The 25,207-nt window shown below is 45.9% G+C and overlaps 1 protein-coding gene across 3 annotated transcripts in view; it reads right to left on the reverse strand.

The window, feature by feature from the left end:
* Positions 1 to 247: 247 nt before the first annotated feature.
* The window catches only part of LOC118770489 (signal peptide, CUB and EGF-like domain-containing protein 1), a 92,283-nt gene continuing 67,323 nt past the window's right edge, over positions 248 to 25,207 (reverse strand). For 2 of the 3 annotated variants that reach the window (XM_036518205.1, XM_036518203.1), the window contains 14 exons: positions 14,144 to 14,260; positions 12,458 to 12,580; positions 11,572 to 11,691; positions 9,684 to 9,782; positions 6,925 to 7,041; positions 6,318 to 6,476; positions 5,887 to 6,090; positions 4,957 to 5,118; positions 3,483 to 3,650; positions 2,931 to 3,092; positions 2,049 to 2,246; positions 895 to 1,047; positions 664 to 743; positions 248 to 391 (listed from right to left, as the gene is read on the reverse strand). In XM_036518205.1, coding sequence (XP_036374098.1) covers positions 248 to 391; positions 664 to 743; positions 895 to 1,047; positions 2,049 to 2,246; positions 2,931 to 3,092; positions 3,483 to 3,650; positions 4,957 to 5,118; positions 5,887 to 6,090; positions 6,318 to 6,476; positions 6,925 to 7,041; positions 9,684 to 9,782; positions 11,572 to 11,691; positions 12,458 to 12,580; positions 14,144 to 14,260 — 2,006 coding nt within the window. Of the gene's footprint in view, positions 392 to 663; positions 744 to 894; positions 1,048 to 2,048; positions 2,247 to 2,930; positions 3,093 to 3,482; positions 3,651 to 4,956; positions 5,119 to 5,886; positions 6,091 to 6,317; positions 6,477 to 6,924; positions 7,045 to 9,683; positions 9,783 to 11,571; positions 11,692 to 12,457; positions 12,581 to 14,143; positions 14,261 to 25,207 lie in introns of all 3 variants that reach the window. The other variant, XM_036518204.1, reaches the window with a different exon arrangement.

The following is a 25,207-nucleotide window of genomic DNA, read 5'->3' on the forward strand; positions in this document are numbered from 1 at the left end:
GCATACTGTGCTTATATACATTCACACACATACACATGACAAACGCCAGTAAGATGGACTTCTGCAAGTCGTAGCATTTAAATATTCCTTGGTAAAAAAAACAAACATATACAGGGAATGTTTAAAGTCAAAAGGTGAACTCTGAAGGACAGGCAGGAGAGACCTGTTCTTTTTTTGGGGGGGGGGTGCTTTGGGATAGCCAGTAAGCAGGAGCGCTGGGGAGTGGGGGGGGATGGGGGGGGCAGGACTATTTGTACGGCCGTAGAAATCTGGAGACTTTGGAGCGCAGCAGTTTGATGAAAGACCTGGGGAACATGTCCTTGGCCGTGTACTGGAAGTACTTCTGAGGGTGCGCCAACACATCGAAGAGTGCCTTGATCAGCTTCTTATCCTGTGGTGAGGAAATATGAAAAAAAGGAGTCACCTGGATCTGATTTAAGTCACCTGGATCTGAAAAAAAAAATCAGATGGATAGATGCATCCTGCTAAAGGATCCATCATTGTGAATCAGCATTTGCAATGAATAACATATTTTATATTAACTGAGTCCGCTGTGCTGGCTAATACCTTGAGAAATAGCAACCAATTCCCATATATCTGATTGTGAAGAGAAATGGAAAAGTTTTTTCTGGCATATGTATAAACAAACAGACAGACACTTACTTTTAATATTTCTTGGTGATTCTCTGAGGCATACAGCCTTCCATCTCGAACGATATCTTCTATCAACTGCTGGTAGTCCTCTGTGACAGAGAAACATTGCAAAGAACGGACTATTGAAATACATGGTTTTAATTCATTGCAAAACCTTTTTCAGGCAGTACTGTTGCAGGGTGGTTTCAAGTTGGAAAGGTGAAGGTAAAGGAGAGAGAGGGTGTGAGAGGAGCACCTTACCATCATAGGTGACGTAGGGCACCTGAAAGCCCTTTCCGCTGTTGCCCTCGTTGGACTTGAACTGGATCCACAGCTTGCGGGACCTGGAGGTGAAGGCGATGGGCCTCTCGTAGGTTTGACACGTTTCATAGGTGGTGATGGAGGTGGGTAGCGCTGCAAGGGGGGGGGGGGGGGGGGGGGGGGGTGGGGGGGGAGACCAACGTCTGAGAAACGAAGTATACGAGCTCCCTTTCCACATTGATCAGTTGGACCCTCAGAGGCCACAGGCTCCCTGTTATTTTCATGTAAGAATCTGAAGACATGCCTCTGCACGCTGCACCTTAGCTCTCCTAGCTAGCCAAGATGCTACAGTCTTCACATTACCTTTCATTATTGCCATTTAGCATAAGCTCTTATCTAAAGAGACTGACACTGGGTACAATTTTTACATGTTATGTCTATTTGTAGAAAATTGCACATGAGCTGAGGCGATTGCGGGTTAAGTACCTTCTCAAGGGCACAACAGCAATGCCCCAGTGAGGAATCGAACCGGCAACCTTTTGATTAGCCTTTCGGCCCTGTTCCTTACCGCTATGCTGCACTGGTGCCCGCATTTTCTAGTGGGTCACTGAGTATGATTACACAAGATGCAGATTTTTTTTTATCACAGCACTTGCTCTGTATTGCAGATGCCACTGACTGTTACAGCACTGTGAGACAAACCGATATGTGTCTGTCCCTTTCTGTACGCACAGCTGTCTGTTTGACCGTATCGTGTACACTTTCAGTACCTTTTTCTGGTACGTCACTCCGGGTAAGACTGTCTGCCAAGTGACTGCAAGTGAATGTAAACGAAGGCAACATTTTATGCCACTTCTGCACTTTCTCCCACAGCTTCAGTCGGTGCTTTAAGCTTTTACAGCATTCCCCACTGGGCGGCAGTGTTGAATAGGTTGCCGGTTCGATTCCCCGCTGAGCACTGCTGTTGTACCCTCATGCAAGGTACATAACTCAGAAATGTTTCAGTAAATATCCAGCTGTATAAATAGATAAGATGTAAAAATTGTAAGCTATGTAAGTCGCTCCGGGTAAGAGCGTCTCCTAAGTGACAAAACTGCCCCTGACACCCCTCCCAGCCCTCCCAGTGATTGACAGGCAGATCTCCTCCTCCTCACCGCTCTTCCTCATCACCAGCACGTCGCCACACTCATCCTCGATGGGCAGGAAGATCTCCGGGACGACGATGAGGATGCGCCTCTTGGGCGGCGGGTTGATGTTCCACACGCAGTCCACGTTGGACGGGTAGTCGCCCGGGTAGTTGGGCGATTCGATGTAGCCGGTGTACTCTCCCAGCTCACCCCCACACATCTGATCTGGGAGGGTGCAGTTTACATACAGTACATGCTCAACTTACATTACATTAAATTACATTCATTCAGCAGACCCTCCCATTCAGAGCAACTTCCAGCACAAAACAACAGAAGTGCATCATATAGCAGGCGCTTACATTCACACTTTGGAGAATGACACCGGGAAAATTTTTGCATCTCTCTTGAATTTTGTTGTATACACAGTTGATATGAGGGATACCAATACTACTCAGGGCATATGAGGATAGAGATTTTTTCTAGAACCTTGTACTAGCCCAATGCAGTAAAATTTAACAATAAACGACATGGGAAAAGTCACTGGAAATAATCTGAAACCTAGAAAGATGAACAGGGGTGTGAAATTAAATCCCAGGCTACTGTACTGTTAATTTAGCATTCTTCATATACCTGTGCTTCTGCTAGTGCAAAACACTAACAATTGAATGCTGTAAAGCTTGTAAAGCTGGTAAAGCACCAGTTGGTCTTCTGATCAAGGCCTCAGTTTGGTAATGTGAGATGTAAGCAGGATTCCTAATTGAGGACCTACTCTGACAGTGTTATCAGAATCGAAAATGGACTCTTACTTATAGCTGGACTCCTCAATAAAGACTCTAATTTTTACAGTGTAAGAGGTCAGTAATAAGGACTCTTACGCTGTGACGTGTCAGGAGGACTTGGGATGCTTACTTTTACAGTGTGAGACGTTGGTGGCTCCGTCGAAGTCCGTGGTGGTGTTCCCGGGGCAGGTGATGCAGTAGTTCTGGCTGAACTCGGACTGGTAGGTGCCGGCTGGGCAGCGGATGCAGCGGTGAGTGGTGGAGTTGTAGTGGTGTCCGGGAGCACAGTGCACTGCAACACACAAGCCCAAACAAATAACCCTAACACTTCTGAACAGATTAAACCACCTCACTACATCCCAGCCTTAGACTGTCCAGTTTGTATTATTACACTACATTATTGTCATTCAGCAGGCGCTCTTCCCCAGAGCAACCTACACAGGTTATAATTTTTACGTTATCCATTTGTTAAGTACCTTGCCCAAGGGTACAGCAGCAGTGCCTCAGCAGGGAATTGAATCAGCAGCCTTTCGGTTATGAGCCCTGCCACTTACCACTACGCTACACTGCCACCCAGACACGTGTGAGACTACAATTAAGCAGACATGCCACACCCAATTCATCACATGTGGGCTCACTGTCCAATCACAGCGCTGAAGTGTCGTGCACTCAGGGGCGTTACCTTTGGCTTCGCAGTCCTTGAAGGACACGGCCCCCTCGTATTTGGTCATGAGCCCCCCTCCGCAGGGGAAACAGAGCACCCGCCCGGCCTCCGGCTGGAACGTCCCGAGGGGGCATGGCTGGCAGGGGCGGAACCCATCTGAGGAGTACTGGCCCGGCGGACACTGACCTGGGATCAGCCAAGACACACAGGCATAATTCTGCTTTTACATTGACGGACCCAAGAGAAGCGACCAGTAACACACAAATGCTCAGCCAATAATTTAATATGAATACAGACGGGTATTTAACTATGAATTTGGCAAATATATTCTCAACCCATCACCTACCTCTACACTGTTCTCTGAAACTATCAATGAATGTATAAAACTAACAGCACATTTAACACAATTCACAAAATGTTCCCCGTCCTGAACGTGAAATACAATGTTAAGTCAGGGTCAAGGTCATGCACAATTTGTCCTTTGTCCACTAGGTGGTACCAAATATCTAATTAACACAGCAGCTGAGAATCATGGAGCAGATCAGACCTGGATTCATCTGTAATTTTACAGACTAGTATAACTCATTTTAAGTTCTTTAGATTCCTGTCGTTCTCTGGGTGCCTCAGTAGGGCTCCCACGCTCTGTGATAATTACTGTTTTCAGATTATGTGGGCTGTGATTACGGGCTTAATAAAGACAATCACACCGGATCTCCAGGTTTACAAGGTGTTTACTCTAGAATTACCTACACCTACTGCAATCAGAGTGCTGTGCAGGAGGTCTTTCTGAACACGCTGAGCAAAGCCAGAATATAATTAGCCACTGTATCAGACAGAGCTGACACCACTGTTTCTCATTAGCTGTGTCTTTACTGGGTCTGTCCCTTCATTACAGCTGCGCCCTCGCCCTGCATTCGCGCACACACACACACACACACACACACACACACACACGCGCGCGCGCGCACACACACACATGCACACACGCACACACACACACAAACTCACGGACAAACACACACACACGCGCGCACACACGCACACACACACGCGCACGCGCACACACACACAACACACACACGCACGCGCACACACACACACGTGCGCACACACACACGCGCACGCGCACGCGCACACACACACGTGCGCACACACACACACACACACACACAAACTCACGCACAAACATACACACACACGGGCGCACACACGCACACACACACACACACACACACACACACACACACACACACACACACACGCGCACACACATACGCGCGTACACACACACGCACACACACACACAAGCATGCATGTGCACACATACACACACACACACACACACACACACAAGCACACACATGCATGCATGTGCACAAACACACACACGCACACATGCACAACCAGGCACGCAAACAAACCATCACACACCCACGCACACACACACAGAGGTGGAGCCCCGGGGGGAGCGTTTGAGGACACGCGCACCCACCTCCGCACTCGGACACGTTCTTGGCGCCAGCGACGCCCTGGCCGTCGGTGCTGGGGCAGGGTTCGCAGGAGAGCTGCCCGGGCGTGTCCTGGTAGGTCCCGGGGGGGCACTGCACACACTGATCCTGCTCGCCGCTGTAGAAGGTTCCCACGTTGCAGCTGGCTGGGAGACACAGCAGGGACAGCACCGCAGACACTCTGTCAGATCACCTCTACAAACAGCACTGCCCCCAATAACCACACGATGCAGCATTCAGCAACAACAGACAGTACCATAGATACTCTGCTGGACCTCCTCCACAGAGAGTACTGCACCCAACACACTCTCGTATACTGCCTCAGCCTGGAGGACCATAGATACTCTACTAAACCTGCTCAACAGTAAGTACTGTACCCAACATGCCCTGTCATACAGCCACAGTAGAGGGCACTATAGATGCTCTGCTAGACCTGCTCCACAGACACTCTTGCTATACACAGACCTCAATAGAGAGTACTTCACTGACGCTATAGAGCACATCTGAACTGATAAATTCTGACCTCAATGTCTTACTCCCCATCAATTTCAGCTTTCTTCACATAATGTCTGGGAGATTATTAAGCACTGGGTAAGTACATTCTAGATCAGTTACTGTTGTCAAAATGTACCCAGAGCTGTATAGACAGCACCACAGATACTCTGCTATACTTCCAGTACTGAGGGCATCACAGATACTTCATTAGACCTCCTGCTCAGAGCGTACAGAAACACAAGCTCTCCATTAAGCCTCCTCTAAAGAGAGGACCACACAGTAGATGCTCTGTTACACTAGTGCCACAGATTCTCATTTATAAGACCATTAGTGTATAACATAAAGTGCTGTTTTATGAAGGAGCCCACCCCCCCCCCCCCTCCCTGTCTCTGCCCCCTGTGGGCGGAGCCTGTGCTCACCACACTTGCCATCCTGCAGGACCTGGCCCGTGCTGCAGATCTCCTGATTCTCGGGGAGTCGGGCCGGTTTCTGGGCCACCTCGTACTCTGTGCCCGAGAAGTGGATGTAGAACTGCTGCTTGTTAATGGACTTCCTGAGGGTCCGCATGGCCATCTGCAGCTTCTGCTTCACCCTCTCCCTCACGCAGTCCACGTTACACGAGTCTGCCATTAACACAGAGGCACCATGTTACAGTGCACGCCACAGGAGTCTGCTGTTAATACAGAAACTCCATGTTACAGACACAGAGACCCTGTTACGGGAATCTATCTATATCTATCCATATTACACACGTCTTTCACTGTGAGGACAGGCCAGACTAATTATTCTGGTTGATCCGATGGAATGGACGATGTGATAACCTTTGAATTTTAGCCCCGTAAGGACTGACCTGAGGCTTCTTCCTCCTTCATCTCCATCTCAAACTCTGCTGTGATGTGGGACACCTCCTTGGAGGGAGACTTCCGACCCCGCCGACGCTTCTTAGAGGAGTCACACTTGAGGTTGACGAACGTCACCTGGCACTCATCTGTGCAGGGGAACTGGCCCCCTTTCAGGAGGAGGGAAAAAAAAACACAAGAACCTTTTTTCAAGCTTCTTTTTCAGAGCACTGACAGCATCACTTATATATCATGCGGCATTATAGATCCATAAATATGAAGGGCAGCTGATAGGTTGAGGGTTGAGTCTGGTGGTTGTGAATCCTTGGGTCTCTGGACACATCTGTCCAGTACAGTGCTTCTCCAGTCAGAGAATTTGGAATCTGGAATCTCGAATCTTTGGCTTTGCTAAATGGAAACTTCACACAAAAGCTGAGCTTGTTGGAAGAGTGAGTAATTAGCAGTAAATGTTTTCTTGGTGTAAGAAATTTAACCTGACCATTAAAACACCACACACACCAAAAAAGAGCAGTCATTAAAATACTTTCTGATCTGGAACAGCACAGAGTTAAACAGTGGCTAGCTTGCTGGATTGGTCTGAAAAGGCATTGTATCTACCTTGCAGGGTTTGTCTGGAGGAATCTTTGTACTTCTCCTTGTTGCGGGGCCTAAGGTGGCACTTGGCGTCTTTGATCTTGAAACGAGCTTTCTGCTTTATGGGCGCTGCTACGGTATCTGTTGAAAAGAGACAATACTTTATGACAAAAGCAACAGCTCCATTTTTCACCAGCACAGGGGAATTTAAGTGCCTCGCTCAGAGGAACAACAGCGTGGTCTCGCTGTGAGGAAAACACATAATCCCTCATGCCCAGTCCAGCGGTCCAACAGCTGTGCCACACACCGCTGCCCTTCAACTGCAAAAAGAAATCAGCTGAAACGCAAGGCCAACCGCATATTTAATTTCTCTGCGGTCACGTTTGATGACATCTCAGGCAAACCACAAGGAAGGTGTGACCAGTATTTCTTTGAAAGCTGGTCTCAGTTTGACTTCTGTTCACCTCCGGGAGACAGAAGCAGAAACCTACTTGGCCCGCTTGGAATGTCTGTTAAATAAATGAATGCACTGTATAAAGAACTGAGACTACGTTCTCTGGTTTAAAAAAAAAAAAAAAGTGAGAGTAAAGTGTTCTCTGACAGTTCTGAATGCTAAGTGGAGCTGGTGAGAAAAACCCTTGAAAAGGGGGAATAGGACAGAATGAGATAGATAGATAGATGGATAGAGAGAGGAGGGAGGGAGAGAGAAAGATATATAGAGAGAAGGGGGAAATAGACAGATGTAGGGGGTAGAGAGGGAGAGTGGGGGAAGAGGGAGAGCGAGATAGAGAGAGAGAGAGAGAGAGAGAGAGAGAGAGAGAGACCACAGGCAGCGTACGTTGTCAGCTCACAGGGCACACAGAGGGCTATTGGAGCATGCTCCTCAGATCTCTGCGTGCGCCGCTGCCAGCGTCTGCTGCACAATGACCCTCAGAGTCCGAGTGGCTCCAGCGAGCTGGTGGAGCGGTGGTGAGGGCTCTTAGAAAACGAGGTGCCGGGGACTGGAGGGTCAGACGGAGTCAGCGGTCAGGAGGAGGGCCATCGGGCCACTGCGGGCTACACTGAGTCTGCTTGTTTGGATACAGCTCATTCCATTCGGGCCGCATTTACTGGGACATCTTTTTAAACATTTTTTCCCCTCTCCTGCTGGCCACACGAACACAATTTATTTTCAAGGCAGGACAGTATGGCATTCCCCACAGGGGTGATATACAGTCAGCTCTCAACGAAAAGCACTGCAACCACAGGGCTGCCTGGTCTGGCAATATGGAAATATTCTGATTTGTCATTATAAGCTGTGGTAGTGACTGCTGTAAGTCTATGGCATTTGAAAAATTTAAAATATGTGATTTTTAACTGGGGTAAAAACCCAGCTTGGCCACAGGTCATTGTAAATTAAATTAAGTATAAGGGCTTTATTTTATTCAGTGGCCCTTTTCTGGACTTGTGATTTTCAGTGAATGCTCCTCGTGCTTTTTCTGATAGTGACCTGTGATCATGTTCTATAAACGGTTTTTCACTCACATTGAATCTAAATGTAGATGTGAGTCTGATGTACTTGTATTGAAGGACTGAGTTGGCACTTGATCACCTGGGAGCTATGAGACTGAGAGCTGAGAGATCACCCTGGCCGACCTATCCACTTCTATTTCTGCCAGAGTGAAGCCTATTTATTCTGCTGTTGTGGGCCTCTGGTCATTATCAGCAGATGAGACAGGGAAGTGAAGCATCTTTGATGGGGCTCCGATAACAGATGTCACACTCCAGTGTGTCCACCTAAGCGGATCTGAGTGTAACTGGAACCCCGCTGCATTGTGGGATATCATAAAGATACAATATTTGTAGCTACCATGCGCTGACCTTCATCCACCTCTCCTAAATTTTGCTTAGATAAGCATCATTCTGAAGGCATGTTCAACAAGACCGTTTTGTTTTCCATAGCTCAGAGTAATCAGAGATTCAAGTGGGAGGAAGACAAGAAAATCAGAGTGGTTTACATTGTATGAAATATTGCCTCTGCCAAAGAACATTGTATCAAAGTAGCTCCTGAAGAACTTGACAGCTTCCACAGTGATGGGATGCTCTGAAGCAACAGAACCGGGAAGGAACAAAGAGAGCATGCTTCCCTGGTGATTAACAATCTCTCTGCTGATGCTGTATTTCATGTCACTCACCGGTGAAACATATAGCCTGCCTGGTTTTTATGCTCCGATTTTATTCATACTTTTGGTTTCACGTACATTATATCCCATCCAAGAAATACAGAGTGGCGAAAGGAAATATAGGGCTGACTATACCAAGAGCAATAAAAACAGGAATGCATCTCGTGTTTGAGGGAAAGGAGGAGGGATTTTGACGTTTTTGGACATGCCAAGGCTGTGTAGTGAGACCTTGAAGTGGAAAGCTGAGGAGAAGGAGACGAAGAAGGGGACGACTAGACAGAGGATGGCCAAAGACCCTGGAAGACATGTCACGGCCGTCAGATCCAGGATTAGGAATGTTGTCTAAGCAGCTTTAACAGGTCGTTCAAGGGAGCTCGGCACAGTTTTGACCTTTGACCTTGGAGATATTAACGAGATTACAGTTTCACCACATTCTCATAATTGCTCTAAAGTTTTTTTTTTTTTTTTTTTTCCCCTCAACCCTGTTTCTGTAGGCCTGTTCCACTTAACATCAGACTGGCCGCTTCCGCTGAGAAATCACAGATCACCTCTCAGATCAGAGAAGTGTCAGTCTTAGAAGCACTTAGTCCCAATGACTACAAATCCCATGGTGCAATGTACCTGCACAGCTAAGTAGGGTGGTGGTGGTGTTCCTCTTCTGGGGTGCCTTCCCAGGCTGCACTGGGATCCCACAGCTGAGGGTGTAGCTGTTCTCTGAATCTGAAGGAGAGATGCACACAGTAATCAGTGCTGCATAATGTCCTGGACCTACTATACATCAATGTCCAAAACACAATCCACACACACACATGGGCGGCAGTGTAGCATAGTGGTTAAGGTGCAGGACTCGTAACTGAAAGGTTGCCGGTTCGATCCCCACTGGGACACTGCTGCTGTACCCTTGGGCAAGGTACTTAACCCAGCGTTTCCCAACCCTGCTCCTGAAGGCACACCGTCCTGCATATCTTCTATCTATCCCTGCTCTACCTACCTGACTGAACTCATCAGTGGCACTTTTGATTAGCTGAGCACACCTGATTTAGTCAAGCAGGAAGGATACATAGAAGATATGCAGGACAGTGTGCCTCCAGGAGCAGGGTTGGGAAACACGGACTTAACCCACAATTGCCTTCAGTAAATACCCATCTGTATAAATGGATAACATTGTAAAGAACTGTAACCTATGTAAGTCGCTTTGGATAAAAGCGCCTGCCAAATGAATAAATGTAAATGTAAATATACAAGTACCCTGTTTCATGCCTACCAGGAAAAAAATAGGAGAGAGTCAACGTCACTTGTTTGAAAATGACGTGTTAAAATGCAACCTGGTTTTTTTCACAAAGGAATAGCAAATGTACATAACCACACACTACAACGTGTTCAGTTCCCCGTTGGAGGGCGAGGCCATCATGGTCATGCAGTGCAGAGGATGCTCCTGATGCTCATTCATGTTGAGCTCTTAATCACATCAATGCATTAATTTGTTAATGTTGCCTTGCACTGCATAAGCAGCAGACCGAACCCTCTGTTTTGATTTGAACAGCTGAACAGCTGAACAGCTGATCACGTTCAACTAATCAAGAGCTGGGACAGAGCGAAAACCAGAAACGGACCCAGTCTCACACACCCCAGGAGCCGGGTTGCCTGTACCCATCCTGGCAGATGCAGGAAGAGCGTCCATAGCGTCAGCTTTGCTCAGCAGCTTCCCCCCCGATAGCAGCTCCTGTTTCTCTTGGCCTGCGACTCGGAGGCCGCGGAGTTCAGGGGATTGAAGGAGGGCTTATATTGCCTTTCTATTCCCCGATTATTTAAGAGCCTGACGAGCCCCAGAGAGAGGAGGCTGCCATCTGACACGCAGTCAGGAAGGAAGACCGCTAAATGTCACAAAGAGGAGCGATTAAATCAAGCGCAAATCATTTTGCACGAGGGGAAAAATGACTCCCTGCCAAACTCCTGGGGGCTATCCTCTCCCCTTCTCTTCAAAAGTGACATTCTCCAAAAGATGTAAAAGCAAATATTTCAATTCATGTTTACGAGCAGCCTTTAGGTCTCAGGCCAACTCAAATAAAGCAAAAATCTATTTAAAACATTACAGATGCGTTCAGGGTATCTGGGAGGAAAATGTGGCTATATACTACATTTAATCATTTTTAAAATTTAGCCATTTTTAAAAATACGTCTCATAATTTATGTATAATTATCTATCTTTTTATCCACGTTTACCATGAACCCAAGCCTCATACTTCAAGTAATCATTACTGAAATTGATATGTTCTTGTCTACAAATTAAGCTGTGGTTCACAGATAACTAGCAGATCAAGTTCCTGACTTTATGCCCATCTGCTCAATGTTACTCAGCTTCAGCTGCTCAGATGAGGAGCAGAAGTGAGCTGTGTTGACAGGAGTTTGCCACTAGAGGCCGGCAGAGGGCAAAGAATAGGTTCCTTTTGGAACAACCTCAGAAAGCGGCCACCTCTCTGAGGCCCGTCCTACCTTACGTGAGACTGACCTGTGGTGAAGAGGGCGTTGGAAGGGCAGGACAGAGAGCAGGCCTCCACGCCGCCAGTTTTGGCGCAGCTCAGCTGGGCTCTGGGGACAGGCTTTCCATTCGGGAGGCACTTCACCGCCTCTGAGGAAGAGCCAGGATGACGTTACCACGATGACCGCTCAGAACCTCTGACCCTATGCCACAGGTGCCCGAGACCAGCGCAACCTCACTTCAGGAAAGTCTGACACACTCATACACACACTCAGCGGAATTTCACTCCTTCTTATGTAATCACAAAAACACACATTCACATTCAACCAATTTTAATCTACCTTCATTAAACATACATGCTAAACCAATCTATCATTCAAGATTTCTTAATAAAACTAACAGACACTACTTTACAAAACAAAAAAGTAGCCCATTATTCTGTCACATGTCCATATAACCAACAAATAAGAACAGAGAGGCCATATTATCAAGGCAAGGATATCACATGCTCTTCAACACCCAATGAGTGGCAGAGGGCAAGAGAGACAGCGTTCAGCATCTCTGTCACTGAGCATCAACTCAGTCTCTAAACATCAGTACCACTGTTAAATGTTGCATGTATACCAGTGTAGTTACACTGTAACTAATTCGGTAGCAAGACTGTCTCTACACATGATTGCACATTAACGACACTGCAATTGCCATTTAAAGGGTTAAACAAGTTACCTACAAACTGTAAACAGTTATGTAACAACATACATTTACACATACAATTACACATGTAGCTGTATAACTACATGCAGTTGCTACAGGCAGTATCTCAGTTTTAATCGTTACGTCCGAATCGTGGATGTGGGGCTTTCCAGGTGAGCAGGGATGAGGGAGGGATGGAGAGAGGAAGAAGTCGGCTGCTTACCAACACAGTCCTTCTTGTTCCAGTGCAGCTTCTGACCCAGTGGACACACACACTCGTAGCTGCCCAGTGTGTTCAGACAGCCATACTCACAGCTGCCGTTGTTGATGCTGCACTCGTCAACGTCTGAGACACAGAACGCAGAGTGTGGTCAAGGTGTGATCAGAGATCGGTCAGAGTGCGGTCAGACAGCACGTCACATGAGCACAAACATATGTATGTCTGACGAACACTTATACGGGGTGGCTTACAGTAACTATTACTCATTTTTTGGGACTATTACTCATTTTCTGTTTGCATGGCTGGATATCACCTCAGGAATATGAAAACGGTCAAAATTAAAACACGTCAGGGGAGTCAAAGAGATTTCAAACACATCAAAAACCTAAAGAGAAACTAACTGACATGATGACAGACACAGACAGAATCAGACTGTGTGGGGAAAAATGAAAACAGAGCCATAAAGCAGTTGTCATGACGACGGCCATGACCTTTTGTACAGCGCTGCTCTGTACAGTGGCTGTGTGCGTTGTGGCTGCATCGTGCAGTTGCTGCGCTCAGAAGTTGGTTTGTATAGCAGCTAATTGGACATCCTTTAGCCTTGGCATGTTTAGTCTGTAGCCACTCTTAGGAGTCAATCAAGAGTGTGATGTGCATTGACGTTCAGTTGGGCGTGGAGGCGGCTGGTCGTCATGGATGCTTGTCAGACCTGCTGCTCGGCCTCTCCAGGTGTCTGACAGGCAAATGCTGGGCAGAGCAGCGGAGAAAGGGGCTGGGGCATTCAGGAGAAATGGGGTGTGATGGGTAAAGTGCTACAGCCTGAACATACTCACTCAACCCTTCCCGCCAGATACAGACACGGCATCTCCTGACAACGGGGCCTATCTCTCTTTCTCTCCCTCCATGCTCCTTCGTCCTCTCCCTCTTCTCTTCTCTTCTCTCTCCTCCTCCGTTCGCTCTCTTTTTCTGTCCTCTTCCTATCCCCTTCCTTCCATCTCTTTTCCTGTCCTCTTTACAGTCCTTCTCGTTTGTTTCCTACCCTTTCTGTCTCTCTCCTCCTCCTCTTCCCCCTGTTTTCCCGTCTTCTCCCTGTCAATCTCCTTTCTTCCCTCTTTTCCTGCGCTTTTGCTGTCCATCTCCTCCTCTCTTCCCTCTCTTTCATCTTCTCCCCTCTGTCCGTCTTTCCTCCCCATGGCAACATTACATTACATCACAGCTGTGCAGCAGAAGCTCCTATCCACAGCGACTTACACAGCTTGCAGTTTTACATCTGATCCATTTGTACAGCTGGTTTTTTACTGCAACCCTCAGCTCTATTGGGTCTGCCCTGCCTGGGGACACTGCTGCTGTACGAGGGACTTCACTTCAGCTGCTCCACAAACACTGTGTCCACATGTCTGGCTTGCTGTGATGTTACAACACAAGCACTGCCACCCAGGGCTGGGGACACAATATGAACCAATACATCGTACGAAAGGACTGTGTAAACACGTGGTCGCACAAGAAATTCAGTCACAAGCTACTGTACCTTTCTTATAAATGCAATGCAGTTGATTCACAATCGGATATACGACTTTCTGTGTTAAGATTTTCTTGGACATGACGCATTTTAAGCTGCGACACGTCCCGGCCTGTTGCAGACTGGTGGATGTGTGTGTGTGTGTGCGCGCTGGGTCTCAGAGCACCTACCCCCACAGTGCGTCACTCCGTACAGCGTGTAGCCTCTCTCGCACACGCACTCGAAGCTGCCCGGGTAGTTGATACAGATGTGGTCGCATGTCCTTTCGAAAGAGCACTCGTCGATGTCTGCCAGGAAACAAGGAAACACAAACACAATGACAAGCTAAATGACATGTATCTGCATACTCAAATGCAGATGCTTAAAGGGAACTTCGCTCTCTGATCCACCAAAAGGTTAGGCAGAATTTCAAAGTCTACCTGCTATTGCAACTAGATGGCAGATGAGGAAATTTCCATTTTCAATCATCCTCATAAATTCATTTACCATTTTCACGCTCTCAGAGTAAAGTGTTACATCAGAAAGATATAAATAAGTATAATTAAGTTAGGAGTTATATGTAAGTCTCTGTGCTTTCAACATTTATTTTTTCAGATTGGGAAAAACTTATGCTTAGTTTCAAAGATTTGACCAGAGTTTATAAACCTTTTTTCCTGGACTATTTTTGAGAAGGCGTTGCAGTAAAATATTATCACTTATTGTTATTCAAACAAACAAAAATGATGCAAATTTGCATGGCATCATTCCTCTTCATACACACAGCAGTATATAGACACAATAGACGCTGTGTAAAAACAAGCACAGCACTCAACCATGACTGAAAAATACATTTCATGAAACATCTCAGTCCCTAACCAGCCTCAAATAGCCAGTGAAGAGCTCTTTAGTGTAATTTTAATTTTAAAAATAACCATGATAATAAAAACAACAGCATAAAAAGCATTCACTTAACTGAAAAGTGAGTTAATTGACATTACATGCTGGAAATCAAAGAGCTGTTTTTTACAAAGGCTGTTATCTCTTGATGTTGGCAGCCTGAGATTAGAGTGTCAGAGTGTAAGTTGCAGGTTCCCCTTGGCTGAGATCTGTCTGTGTACAGTCCGCGTCTATTATAGACAGTCTGACCCGAGAGCCCCCCCACATACAGACTTGCCTCTAATCAAGCTTCATTAAGAGCGTGGGGTCGTAATTACAGTGATACACTGCCTATGTGCCTATGTGATGTGCATATGAAGGCCCTGTGGTTTAACCAATAGCCACCAACCCCCAGGATGTCCAAAACGTGACCACACCCTGCAAAGCCAGGAGATGAAGGCTTTCCTGAAACAGTTTATAATGAGGCAGACAGACAGAGAAATACACACAGACACACAAGAGACAAATCCACTGCTGGGTTGCTGTCTAATTAAACTGCTGCCACTCACTATCCTCATTTCCTCCTTGGACATTGGCCTTGTAAGGTTATACCTCCCAAATTATGCAGACATATTACCTTCCATTGCATGCCAGTGTTGTTTGTGACTGGCAAACAGACTGAGTTTGCCAGTCACTAAGTACCATGCTGAGCCTACCATAATGATCTGAGCTAATTCTGCTTCATTAATTAATAGACTGAGTTCAGCCATCCAGAGCATTTAACTGTGGAAGGCAAGGTTCTTTATTTGGTTTGAATCCACTGAAAATTAATTAAGTAATTCACTGGAGTTTACTGCTTTGATTTACAGTTTACCAGCCTGATGATCACAACAGTTCACACACTCACGGTTCACTCACTGATAAACCGTATATACACCTTTGTTACCTTATAAACAGTTCAGCAGTCCAGTACTGGCCCATACTTAAATCTCTATTAAACTTAAACCAGAATCCAAAGAAGCCAAAACTTAATAACACTGCTACATAAAAGATAGCACAGATATGGGAGACAGTCATTAGACTCTCTAAAGAGCTTTCATATTGAGACAGAGGTCATGACTTGCCTTAAAATAAACTACTTCGTTACTCAGAAGTGCTCACAATAAACAAACCTGTGAGTCAAAAACAAACCCTCCTTGGTGCCCTGAAGTGATGGATTCTCTGGGGTCTACAGATTTCGATAGGAGACTGTCCACACAAATTATAAACTCTGTCTTTAACAGCATGCAGTGAAATTTGATTGCATTTCCAACAAGAATGTTTACCGTAATATTATTTCTTTGCCTCTACACTAAGTAAGTGGGATATTGACTACACTATCCTTTAAAAAGAATTAAAATGTAATATTCCCATAATGTTTCTTCAATGCTGTGGCATATCATTAAAATATATCGCCACATCCCTGGGAACGTATTATGGTGGGCACTGTCATTATGGGTATTGCCTTCATAAGAAACACTTTCAAAGAGATTAGTTGGTGGGTATCAGTTTTGCCAGTCACTTAATCTGAAAATTCACTGTATGTACCCAGCTTTCAGTGACATGAGAACCAATTACACCTCTTTAAGAACTGTGCCTGAAATGCTGACAAAGACATTCTCTTGCTCTCATTGCCTTGCTTTGTGCATCTCTGAAATCTGCACTGAGCACGTGAAGGACAGGTATTCTGGGATACTGGGAGTGTGAGAGTCACAGTTGCCTCTGCCCGTGGACACGAAGGACGTGCGTATCAGGCATTCAGGATCACTTTGACTCCCCTAAATCTCTCATGCCCCGGAAGACCCGTCAGCTCCCTCTGATTTATTGTGGCTCCACGTCATTAAACCCCAGGCTTTTGTTTCTCCAGAAACGAAGTGCTTTTTAACGAGCTGCGAGCCGCTGCCCGCCTCCGTAAAGCCCAGCGCTGTCTCCCCGGGAGATGCTGATGAGGCCAGAGGCCAGAGGCCAGCGTTTGCGAGGCCCGGGAGAGAGGGAGGGCAGGAGCGGAGTGCGGCCATCCTTGGCCGCCAAGGGAGCATCCGGGATGAGGAGCAGCTGAATAAGCCAGCCCGACTCTCCTCTCGGAAATTTCACAGAGATAACGAGGGCTAAGCAGAAGAACGGGGGGGGGGGGGGGCGGGCAGGGGTGGGGGGTTGGGGTTTCTAGAACATGAAACAAAAACTTACCAACTGACATTCTGAAACCAAAGACTGAAGTGCTCAGTGTAACAAGTCCGGGTATCGGGTATCCATCAAGGAAAAAGGAGCCCGTTGGCCATTGTCAGGCTCTGCACGGAAAAGCCGTAATTCATTTCCATTAAAGAGACGCGAACAGGAGGAAACAGGAGGTGGACTTGAACATGCAGGAGCTGTCAAAGGGAATGAGGGAAGCGATCTTGATGTGCGCGGCGCTGTGCAGGGGAAACAGACAGCGCAGATCTCTCTGTCTGGATGTCGTTACAGAACCAGGTGGTGGTTAATCAACTCTGATGAACCATTAAAAAAGAAACAAACCACTTTCTCTGAGCCACTTCTTTCAGACAAATAGGTGATCTGGGAGGAATGATCTCATGAATCCTCAGAGGTTTGACACTAGCACCCAGGGCATTGTGCATTGTGGGAATGAAATGAGCTTCACTTTGCACTTCCACTGGGATTAAAAGCTGAGTCAGCAGAAGGAAACACTGAGGATTTTCTGTGTTTAGTTATCAATAATATGTGATAGTGGTTTGTCTCCGCTGTACTACAAAATATTGTCTCTAATAATTGTATGAAACTGTTCTAAGGCAGCGCTTGACTGGATTGTAATTACAAGCACTGAACTGGCCATTAGGTGCTGCGATTGAAAAATCGGACAAGAGATTAAACTATTCCAGCCCTCCCTCAGAGTGAAAACCAAACACTGATGCATTCAGGAGAAGAGGAGGGTTCTCCTTTAATTTGGCCGGTCTGTTTGCTTTTCCCCGGCCTGCAGCGTCTCTAATGAACAGATCCCTGCTCTGTCTGATTCGCGTGTGCGGTGTGGCCCCGGACTCGTAGCCGGGATGCAGCAGGGTAAACATTCCCCGCACCCCTCTGTAATTTGTAGTGAATCAGCCGTTACAGGCGCTGGTGATGGCCAGTCCCGAAGTAATGACAGGCTGGTCTGAGACAGAGACGGTCAGCCCAGATCCTTTTCTCCAGTCTGCAGTCACAGTGGCCTCTGCACCGCCCCTATCTGTAGAGTCCCTGTACAGTGTCCACTCGTTCCACTTACTGGCTGAGCAGATGGCCTTGTCCATAGATATGTATCTTTTTCCCATATTGCAGCTGCATTTCTATTGTTCTGGATTACAGTAGTGTCCCATCTTACTGTCTGTGTTTGTGTGTGTGTGTGTGTGTGTGTGTGTGTGTGTGTGTGTGTGTGTGTGGGTGCATTCTTGTGTGCATGTGAGTGTGTAAGTGTACATTACATTACATTGTCATTTAGCAGATGCTCTTATCCAATGGGACTTGCATACAATTTTGACACACAATTTTTACATGTTATCCATTCATACAGCTGCATATTTACTGACGCAGTTCTGGTTTAAGTGGCTTGCCCAAGGGTACAGCAGCAGTGTCCTAGCGGGGAATTGAACCCGCAACCTTTCATTTACGAACCCTGCTCCTTACCACTACGCTACACTGCTGCCCCTACGTGTGAGTATGTGCGTGCGTGTATAAGCACTGAGTGGAACATGACCGCTGTACTGAGACATTACACAGACATTACACACTTCACTTTACACAGTCCCCGGACTGACATGGTCCCCATCAAACGGCAGCCGCATGGAGAGCAGCTCAGTGCTGAAATTATCCTCTGGGTGATTTTCAGGGTAGCCAGGCACCAGAGCGCTCATCGTGACAAACACCCCACCCACTCGGATTCTTAAGTCTGAATGAGAGCCAGCGCTTACTCCTATCATAAGCAGACCACCCTGGACCACACAAATGAAGAATAAACTAAAAACTGAAGTTTAACTAGTAGGAAGAGTGAAACTATTTCATTGCACTATAGGCACTTAGCAGATGCTATTATCCAGAGCGCAAATTACATAGGTTATAATTTTTACATGTTATCCATTTATGCAGCTGGATAATTACTGAGGCAATTCTAGGTTAAGTACTTTGCCCAAGTAGGGGACTGAACTGGCAACCTTTCAGTGATGAGTACTGCTGCTTTCCACTATGTTACACTGTCGCCTAGTGCTTACACAACTAATTGCACTATACATACAGACTGATTGATTATGCAAAACTGTACTGTATTGAAAGTACTTAAATCATAAAGTTCACCAGACACTCATGATGTTGAAGTAAATGTTTGTGGCTAAGAAATAGCAGCCTTCACTCAAGGTTTTACTACTATGCTACTACTACAGTATATTACAATTATTACCTGCTACCACAACTACAACCTACTGCTGTAGTCAGAAGTGAATGATTTTTTCAGCACATCCAAGGGAATAGATGCTGAGGCTTATTCTTTCTTTATTTTCTTTCTGTTCTATTTCTTTCCATTTGATTCAAATTTCTCTCTCGCTCTCTCTCTTTCTCTCTGTGCTGCTGGTCTCTCTCTCTCTCTCTCTCTCACTGTCTCTCTCTCTCTGGAGGAGGATGCACCAAGGCTTTGTGATGGTTTGTGGTATTTCTATGGTGGCACAGATGTGGCGCGAGGGGGGACCTCAACTTCTGGCAGGGAGGGGTGTTGTGCTGCAGCTGGAAATGGGTTACAGGACAAAAGCTGGGACAGACGGGGAAAAAGAGATGCAGGGATCTGCATGTGGGACAGAGGAGGAGGACGGGAGAAAGAAACAAAACAACGAAGAAAGGAAGGAGAAGATGAAAAAAGGAGGTGAGAAATGAGGAAACGGAGAATAAAAGAGAGGGGGCGCTGTTCTCCTCGGACTGGAGAAGCAATCCTCTGACATCTTTACTCACATTGCAGTCCTCAGCGTGGGACATAATGACACCAAGGCAAGACATCGCCCACATCCTGAAACGCCGCCTGGAGCAGGGGGCTGTGAAGCCAGGGGTGGCGATTTCCCCGACAGACACATCAATCACAGACTGGCGCAAAACTAACGCTAATCTCTGACTCCTGGGGCCAACAGAGACCACCCTCAAGACCCAAATCAGCTCACAGAGCGTCCTCTGGGGACAGACACCCAGAGGCCAACCCTGAGCAAATGTGAGAGAGTCACGAGAGATCCAGTTACTATGGATACTCCAGATGTTACTGTGGAGAGATGCAACAATGAATAGAATGTACAGACACATCCACCAGCCCACCAGAATCTCCGCTAACCATCGGAGCTCGTTTTGCAGGGCGAGCTCTCGGGTTTCTGCCTGGCCGGTTCATTTCCTGATTACCACAGGACAAACCACGTTCCATCAGTGTGAAAGGGTGCTGTACCGTACGCAGTGTTCTAACCCAAGGAAGATCTTTGATTGCAGTTATATACAGCAAAAACATTTACATTTACATTTACAATTGAAGTGAAGGGTGAATCCTTGCTTCAATCACACAGTAGCCCCTTCTTGGCTGTATAGTGACAGTGTACTAAGTCTTTTCCCAAAGCTCTAGATGTGATCATTTGTTAAAGGTCTTATGGAGGTGTGTGACACAAGTTGCCTGCAATCTGAACTGCATTTCTTGCATTTTTCTCTATTCTCCATACACCAGCTCTCACTCAGTGTGTACACACTCGGTACAACACAAGTGAAACACTAGATCCACATCATTTCACTACAACACTACCAAAATATACTGATTTATTTGCACTACTGCATGTCCCAGACTACGTTATTGCATAATTCACATTACTCCCGACTGCAGGCAAGTCTGTATTCATAAGTCAGACGTCTGCTCCACACTGCAGGTCCTCTCCTCTTTGATATCAGCTGTTGTTCTTGTCTTTGTGACGCGTTGCAGAAAGATCAGATCAGTCAGCAGTGAAAGCTAACGCGATTAAAACGCCTCCAGGTTGCAAAATTCTTGCTGCCACCTGACATGTGAAAACCAAATGCCACTTCGAGCTTTGCGTTGGCAGGTAGCATGCAGTCAATGAGGTGGGTGATCAAATGTCTGGGCCCACTAACCTCACCTACATTTACCTGTAATATTCAGGGACATCGGGAAGGGGCTGGTGTCATGCCTTCCATTTGGTGATAAAGACCTGATAGAGGCTATTCCTTATTAAGCTGGGAGGTGAGGGGAGGGCAGGGGCTGGCGTATGAATATGTTCAGGTCTCAGCTACTCATAAACCAGGAATAACTCCTCACAGAATACTGCAGACAGCAAGGGGGTTTCTGTTTCTGACTGAGACTGGGAGACAGAGAGGAGGGCTCCGAATGACTGCCTCACTTTGAGTGAATTTCCACAGGCCCAACCAGACCTGGACTTCAGTCAAAACAAACAGAGACAGGCCACAGGCCCAAAAAATCAATGGTGCTCCCAAACAATACTGACCTCCCCTCTTCCCACGACACTGCAGAGGGAGTGTACCCGCTGAGCCACACAGTAGAGGCTACAGAAAATCTCTAATATTTAATTTTACAGTGTATGAATTCATCTCATTGATCCACAGCAGGGTTATAGTTAGGTTCTGAGCACCAAGAACAGCCTGTCCATGAAGCACAGACAGAGGGCGGGTCCTGTCTTTCACAGCCCTTTATGACATCACAGTCTCTCTGTTAGCCTCTGTTCTTCCCTCTTCTTCAAGTATTCTACCATCTTGCCGTTATTCAGCAGGAATCCAGCACTGCTTGATTTGCCTCCCTGATGGTGTCGGGGTCTGTTTGTGACATAATGAGACCCTGAAGCACAATAGCTCTTTAAATCAGTCTCTGCAAAGCCATGCTATGTCATGCAATTTCATTTTTTTTCATAGGGTTTGGGGTCATCTGAAAATATTCACAGATAACAGAGAAACTTGGGGGAAAAGAGCGTTTGGTAAATTTTAGTTGAAAGGAACAGCTGTTACCCGTAAGCTATTTGTCTCCTGGAGGAAACCGTTCTTCTAAGAAGTGTCCTGAGAATTCTGCAGCAACTGTTTCTCCAAAGCAAGCACCGATCCTACACTCTTGTTGGTATTTCAGGGAAATTTAAAAATTGTCTTAACGGAATCAAGACATATTCCTGTCTTGAAAGAATGAACTTTTAAATAAAACACATGACAATGACATAATGACACAAATGACATATGACACAAAAAATATGACTATTGTAACCGCTTTGACCTACAAGCAGACCACAGACGTTTGGCTCTCTCCCACAGATCACACAGAACACACACAGATCCCCCTGGAGTTACCTCACTGACACACATTTTCTCATTGTTCCCCTACAAGCCCGTCCCGTCGGAATAGGACTGCTGCCGTAACAGACAGTGAATCGGAGCACATTGCCTCTCGAATCCCATAACATACCAGTTTAATGGGATAATTAGCATGACAGTATTACTGACTTGGCAGCCGTCTCTCTTGAATTTATGTCACTGGTGCAAGTTAAACTTTGAAACCATTAATAAATTTTGTAGCATTCATTTACGATGCAAAATTACGATTCACAGACATTACGATTCGTTCATGTTGCATCCACATTTAGATGTCTGGACTGAGGCCCTAGCCCCTTAAACAGAGAAGCATCTGGTAAACACCATGTAAATACAAAGCAAGCCTATACCCAGTTCACACGCAACATTACCGCAATGTTTCTGAGGCTTTGGACCAGAACTTGTGAATATGTGTGCCGGCTAATAAGCTTAATCCTTAAAGCACACAGTCCTGTCACAATGTCGCAGTGTCTTATGTGTTGTATAATGCCAGTTTTCAGACAGCAAAGCTTTAATCAGAGCACAACGAGGGCCAGTTTTCCAAAGCGAAAGCCCGAGCAGCAAGATATGACTCAAGTCACGCAGGCATGGCAGTGTGACGTAGTGGTAAGGAGCAGGGCTTGTAACCAAAAGGTTGCGGGTTTGATTCCCCCCTGTGGCACTGCTGGTGTAACCTTGGGCAAGGTACTTAACCCAGGATTACTTCAGTAAATATCCAGCTGTAAAAATGGAAAACAGAAAAATGTAACCTATGTAAGCTGCTCTGGAGAAGAGTGCCTGCTAAATGACTGTAGTGTAATATAATGTCATTGGAGTGAAAGGATCACGGTGAAAAGCCTTGCGCTAAGCCTCGTACAGTTTAAACAAGGTGCTTCTCAGCAGAGGAGCGCAAACTGCATGTTGCAGCACCAGCAGCAGTTTGGCCCGCTGCGTCTCTCCCGTGTCTCACCCCAGGCCTGGTATTTAGGATTTATTACAAACACGGCAGAGAGCCATTCATTCCGCTAACGAGGTACGGCTCATCATTTTGAGGTCTGGCACGGACGGGAGGGCAGGGCGCGGGTATTATCTCTGAAACCCATTGTAAACAGGCATGGAGCCAGATTAATTAGCCCTCCCGCTGCAAGGATCCTGGCACTGCACCTCAGAGTCTTCTGTCCAGGAGCTGTTTTCCCTGGAAGAGCTCACCAACATGGGAAAAAAATGCCAATGGCACTACATGGAATAAATATTTTTTTAGAAGAAACTGGTGAAAGGTTTCATAAATGAAACAAGGAGAGGAAATAATAAGGTGATGCAGACAGGTGCCATCAAAACTGAGAATATAATACAATAAGCAGGCTTTACAAGGGTGCCCCCATTCCATGGAGTAATGATGTCATATCATAATCATAATAGTCTCTTCATGCTTAACACTTCTATGATTACTTAAAAACACATATGCAAAGGCATTTGTTTATGTCAGGTACAATGAATTGAGTGACCCATTTGCGCTTTCTTCTTAACACAGTTAACGCATATCAGTCCTGCTCAGATTCACACGAATGCCATTACCGGTTGATAGCTAGCCAATCACACGCCAGCATAAACCTTCTCCCGCAACTGTGCAGCTTGGACTTGCAGGCGGGGGAGAAACGGTTGATGCCAGGGTAGCTTGCCCATGTCTTGAGCATTTCAGCAAACAATCTTTTCTGGCACACATCTCTCAAAGCAAACGAAAACATGCCACATGGTAAAATGAGCACAAACCTGTAACGACCTGATCAAGTACGTTTGGAGCTAAAGCATTTAACTGTGAAATCAAACCCAATAAAGTATTTAATGCTGGCTGGCATCGCCTCCCATGCAAGTTGCCACCCAGAATGCCACAGAGTAAGGGCATGGAAAATGGAGATGCTCTGTTAGGTATTATACATATACATACATACATATATATATACACATATATATATATATATATATATATTTATATATATATATATATATATATATATATATATATATATATATACACAACCAATTCATCATCATACAATGCACAGAAATGACAATAATAAACCTCTTTTGCAAAAGACATTGAATTCACAGAATCACTATTGAATTCACAAGTCACTAACTAAAGAAGGAACTTGCTTCAAAGCTTCCTTCTTCCAGTCATTGTTTGACTTGTGATGGATTTACTTTGATGCACGCACATGTTACACAAGACATGTTTACCATTTATCAACATGGCAAAGACAATGGCTAGATTCCTCAGTGGCCTGCTTCAGGAAAAAGCCAAGCCTTGATCACTCTACCTAAAAGGTCTGTACAGCTGCCATGAAGTCAAACTTTACACAACCTTACATTTGCTGAACATGCTCTCTGACAAAAGCATTCCAGGGCACAGTCATTAATAAAATAATTTGTGCTTTGTACGCTCTTGCCTCTTTGTGCTTCCTGTTGTGACTTGAAATCTGGAATCCTCACATGGCCCAGATAAATAAACCCGGATTCCTTCTCTGAGGATCGTATGGATCCAATAGAAGTAACGCCGAGGCAAGTCCACAGCGCCATATGTGCACAAGCCCACGACACACATATTGTACTGACATTAATGCCTGATGTTAAAAGAGTTAGAACTTTGAGCATTCGAGAAGACATGATGACGTTTCAGCCATCCTTCTCAGTGATCACTTCCTCCACTACAAGAGTACTTTCCTTACTGTTTTCATTAAGACAATTTCTTCAGTGTACACCCTCAAATTGTGTTCATGTTCATTCCTACTGCATTCATTATATTATTGTAAAACCCCAGTTAATTGTGAAACTGAGGAAAATAAGTGAACTGTTGGCCAATCGGTAATTTGCAAGAAGTTTCTTAGTACAATTCCTTTTAACAACCTTCACATAAAACACAAACCTTGGCTTGCCCGTTTTGGCACAGAGTTGCCTGTGAAACATATTTGAGCCCACTTCTACGATGGGGGAAAAAAAGAAAA

This window comes from Megalops cyprinoides, chromosome 23, assembly GCF_013368585.1.
Source record: "Megalops cyprinoides isolate fMegCyp1 chromosome 23, fMegCyp1.pri, whole genome shotgun sequence".
Lineage (NCBI taxonomy): Eukaryota > Metazoa > Chordata > Actinopteri > Elopiformes > Megalopidae > Megalops > Megalops cyprinoides.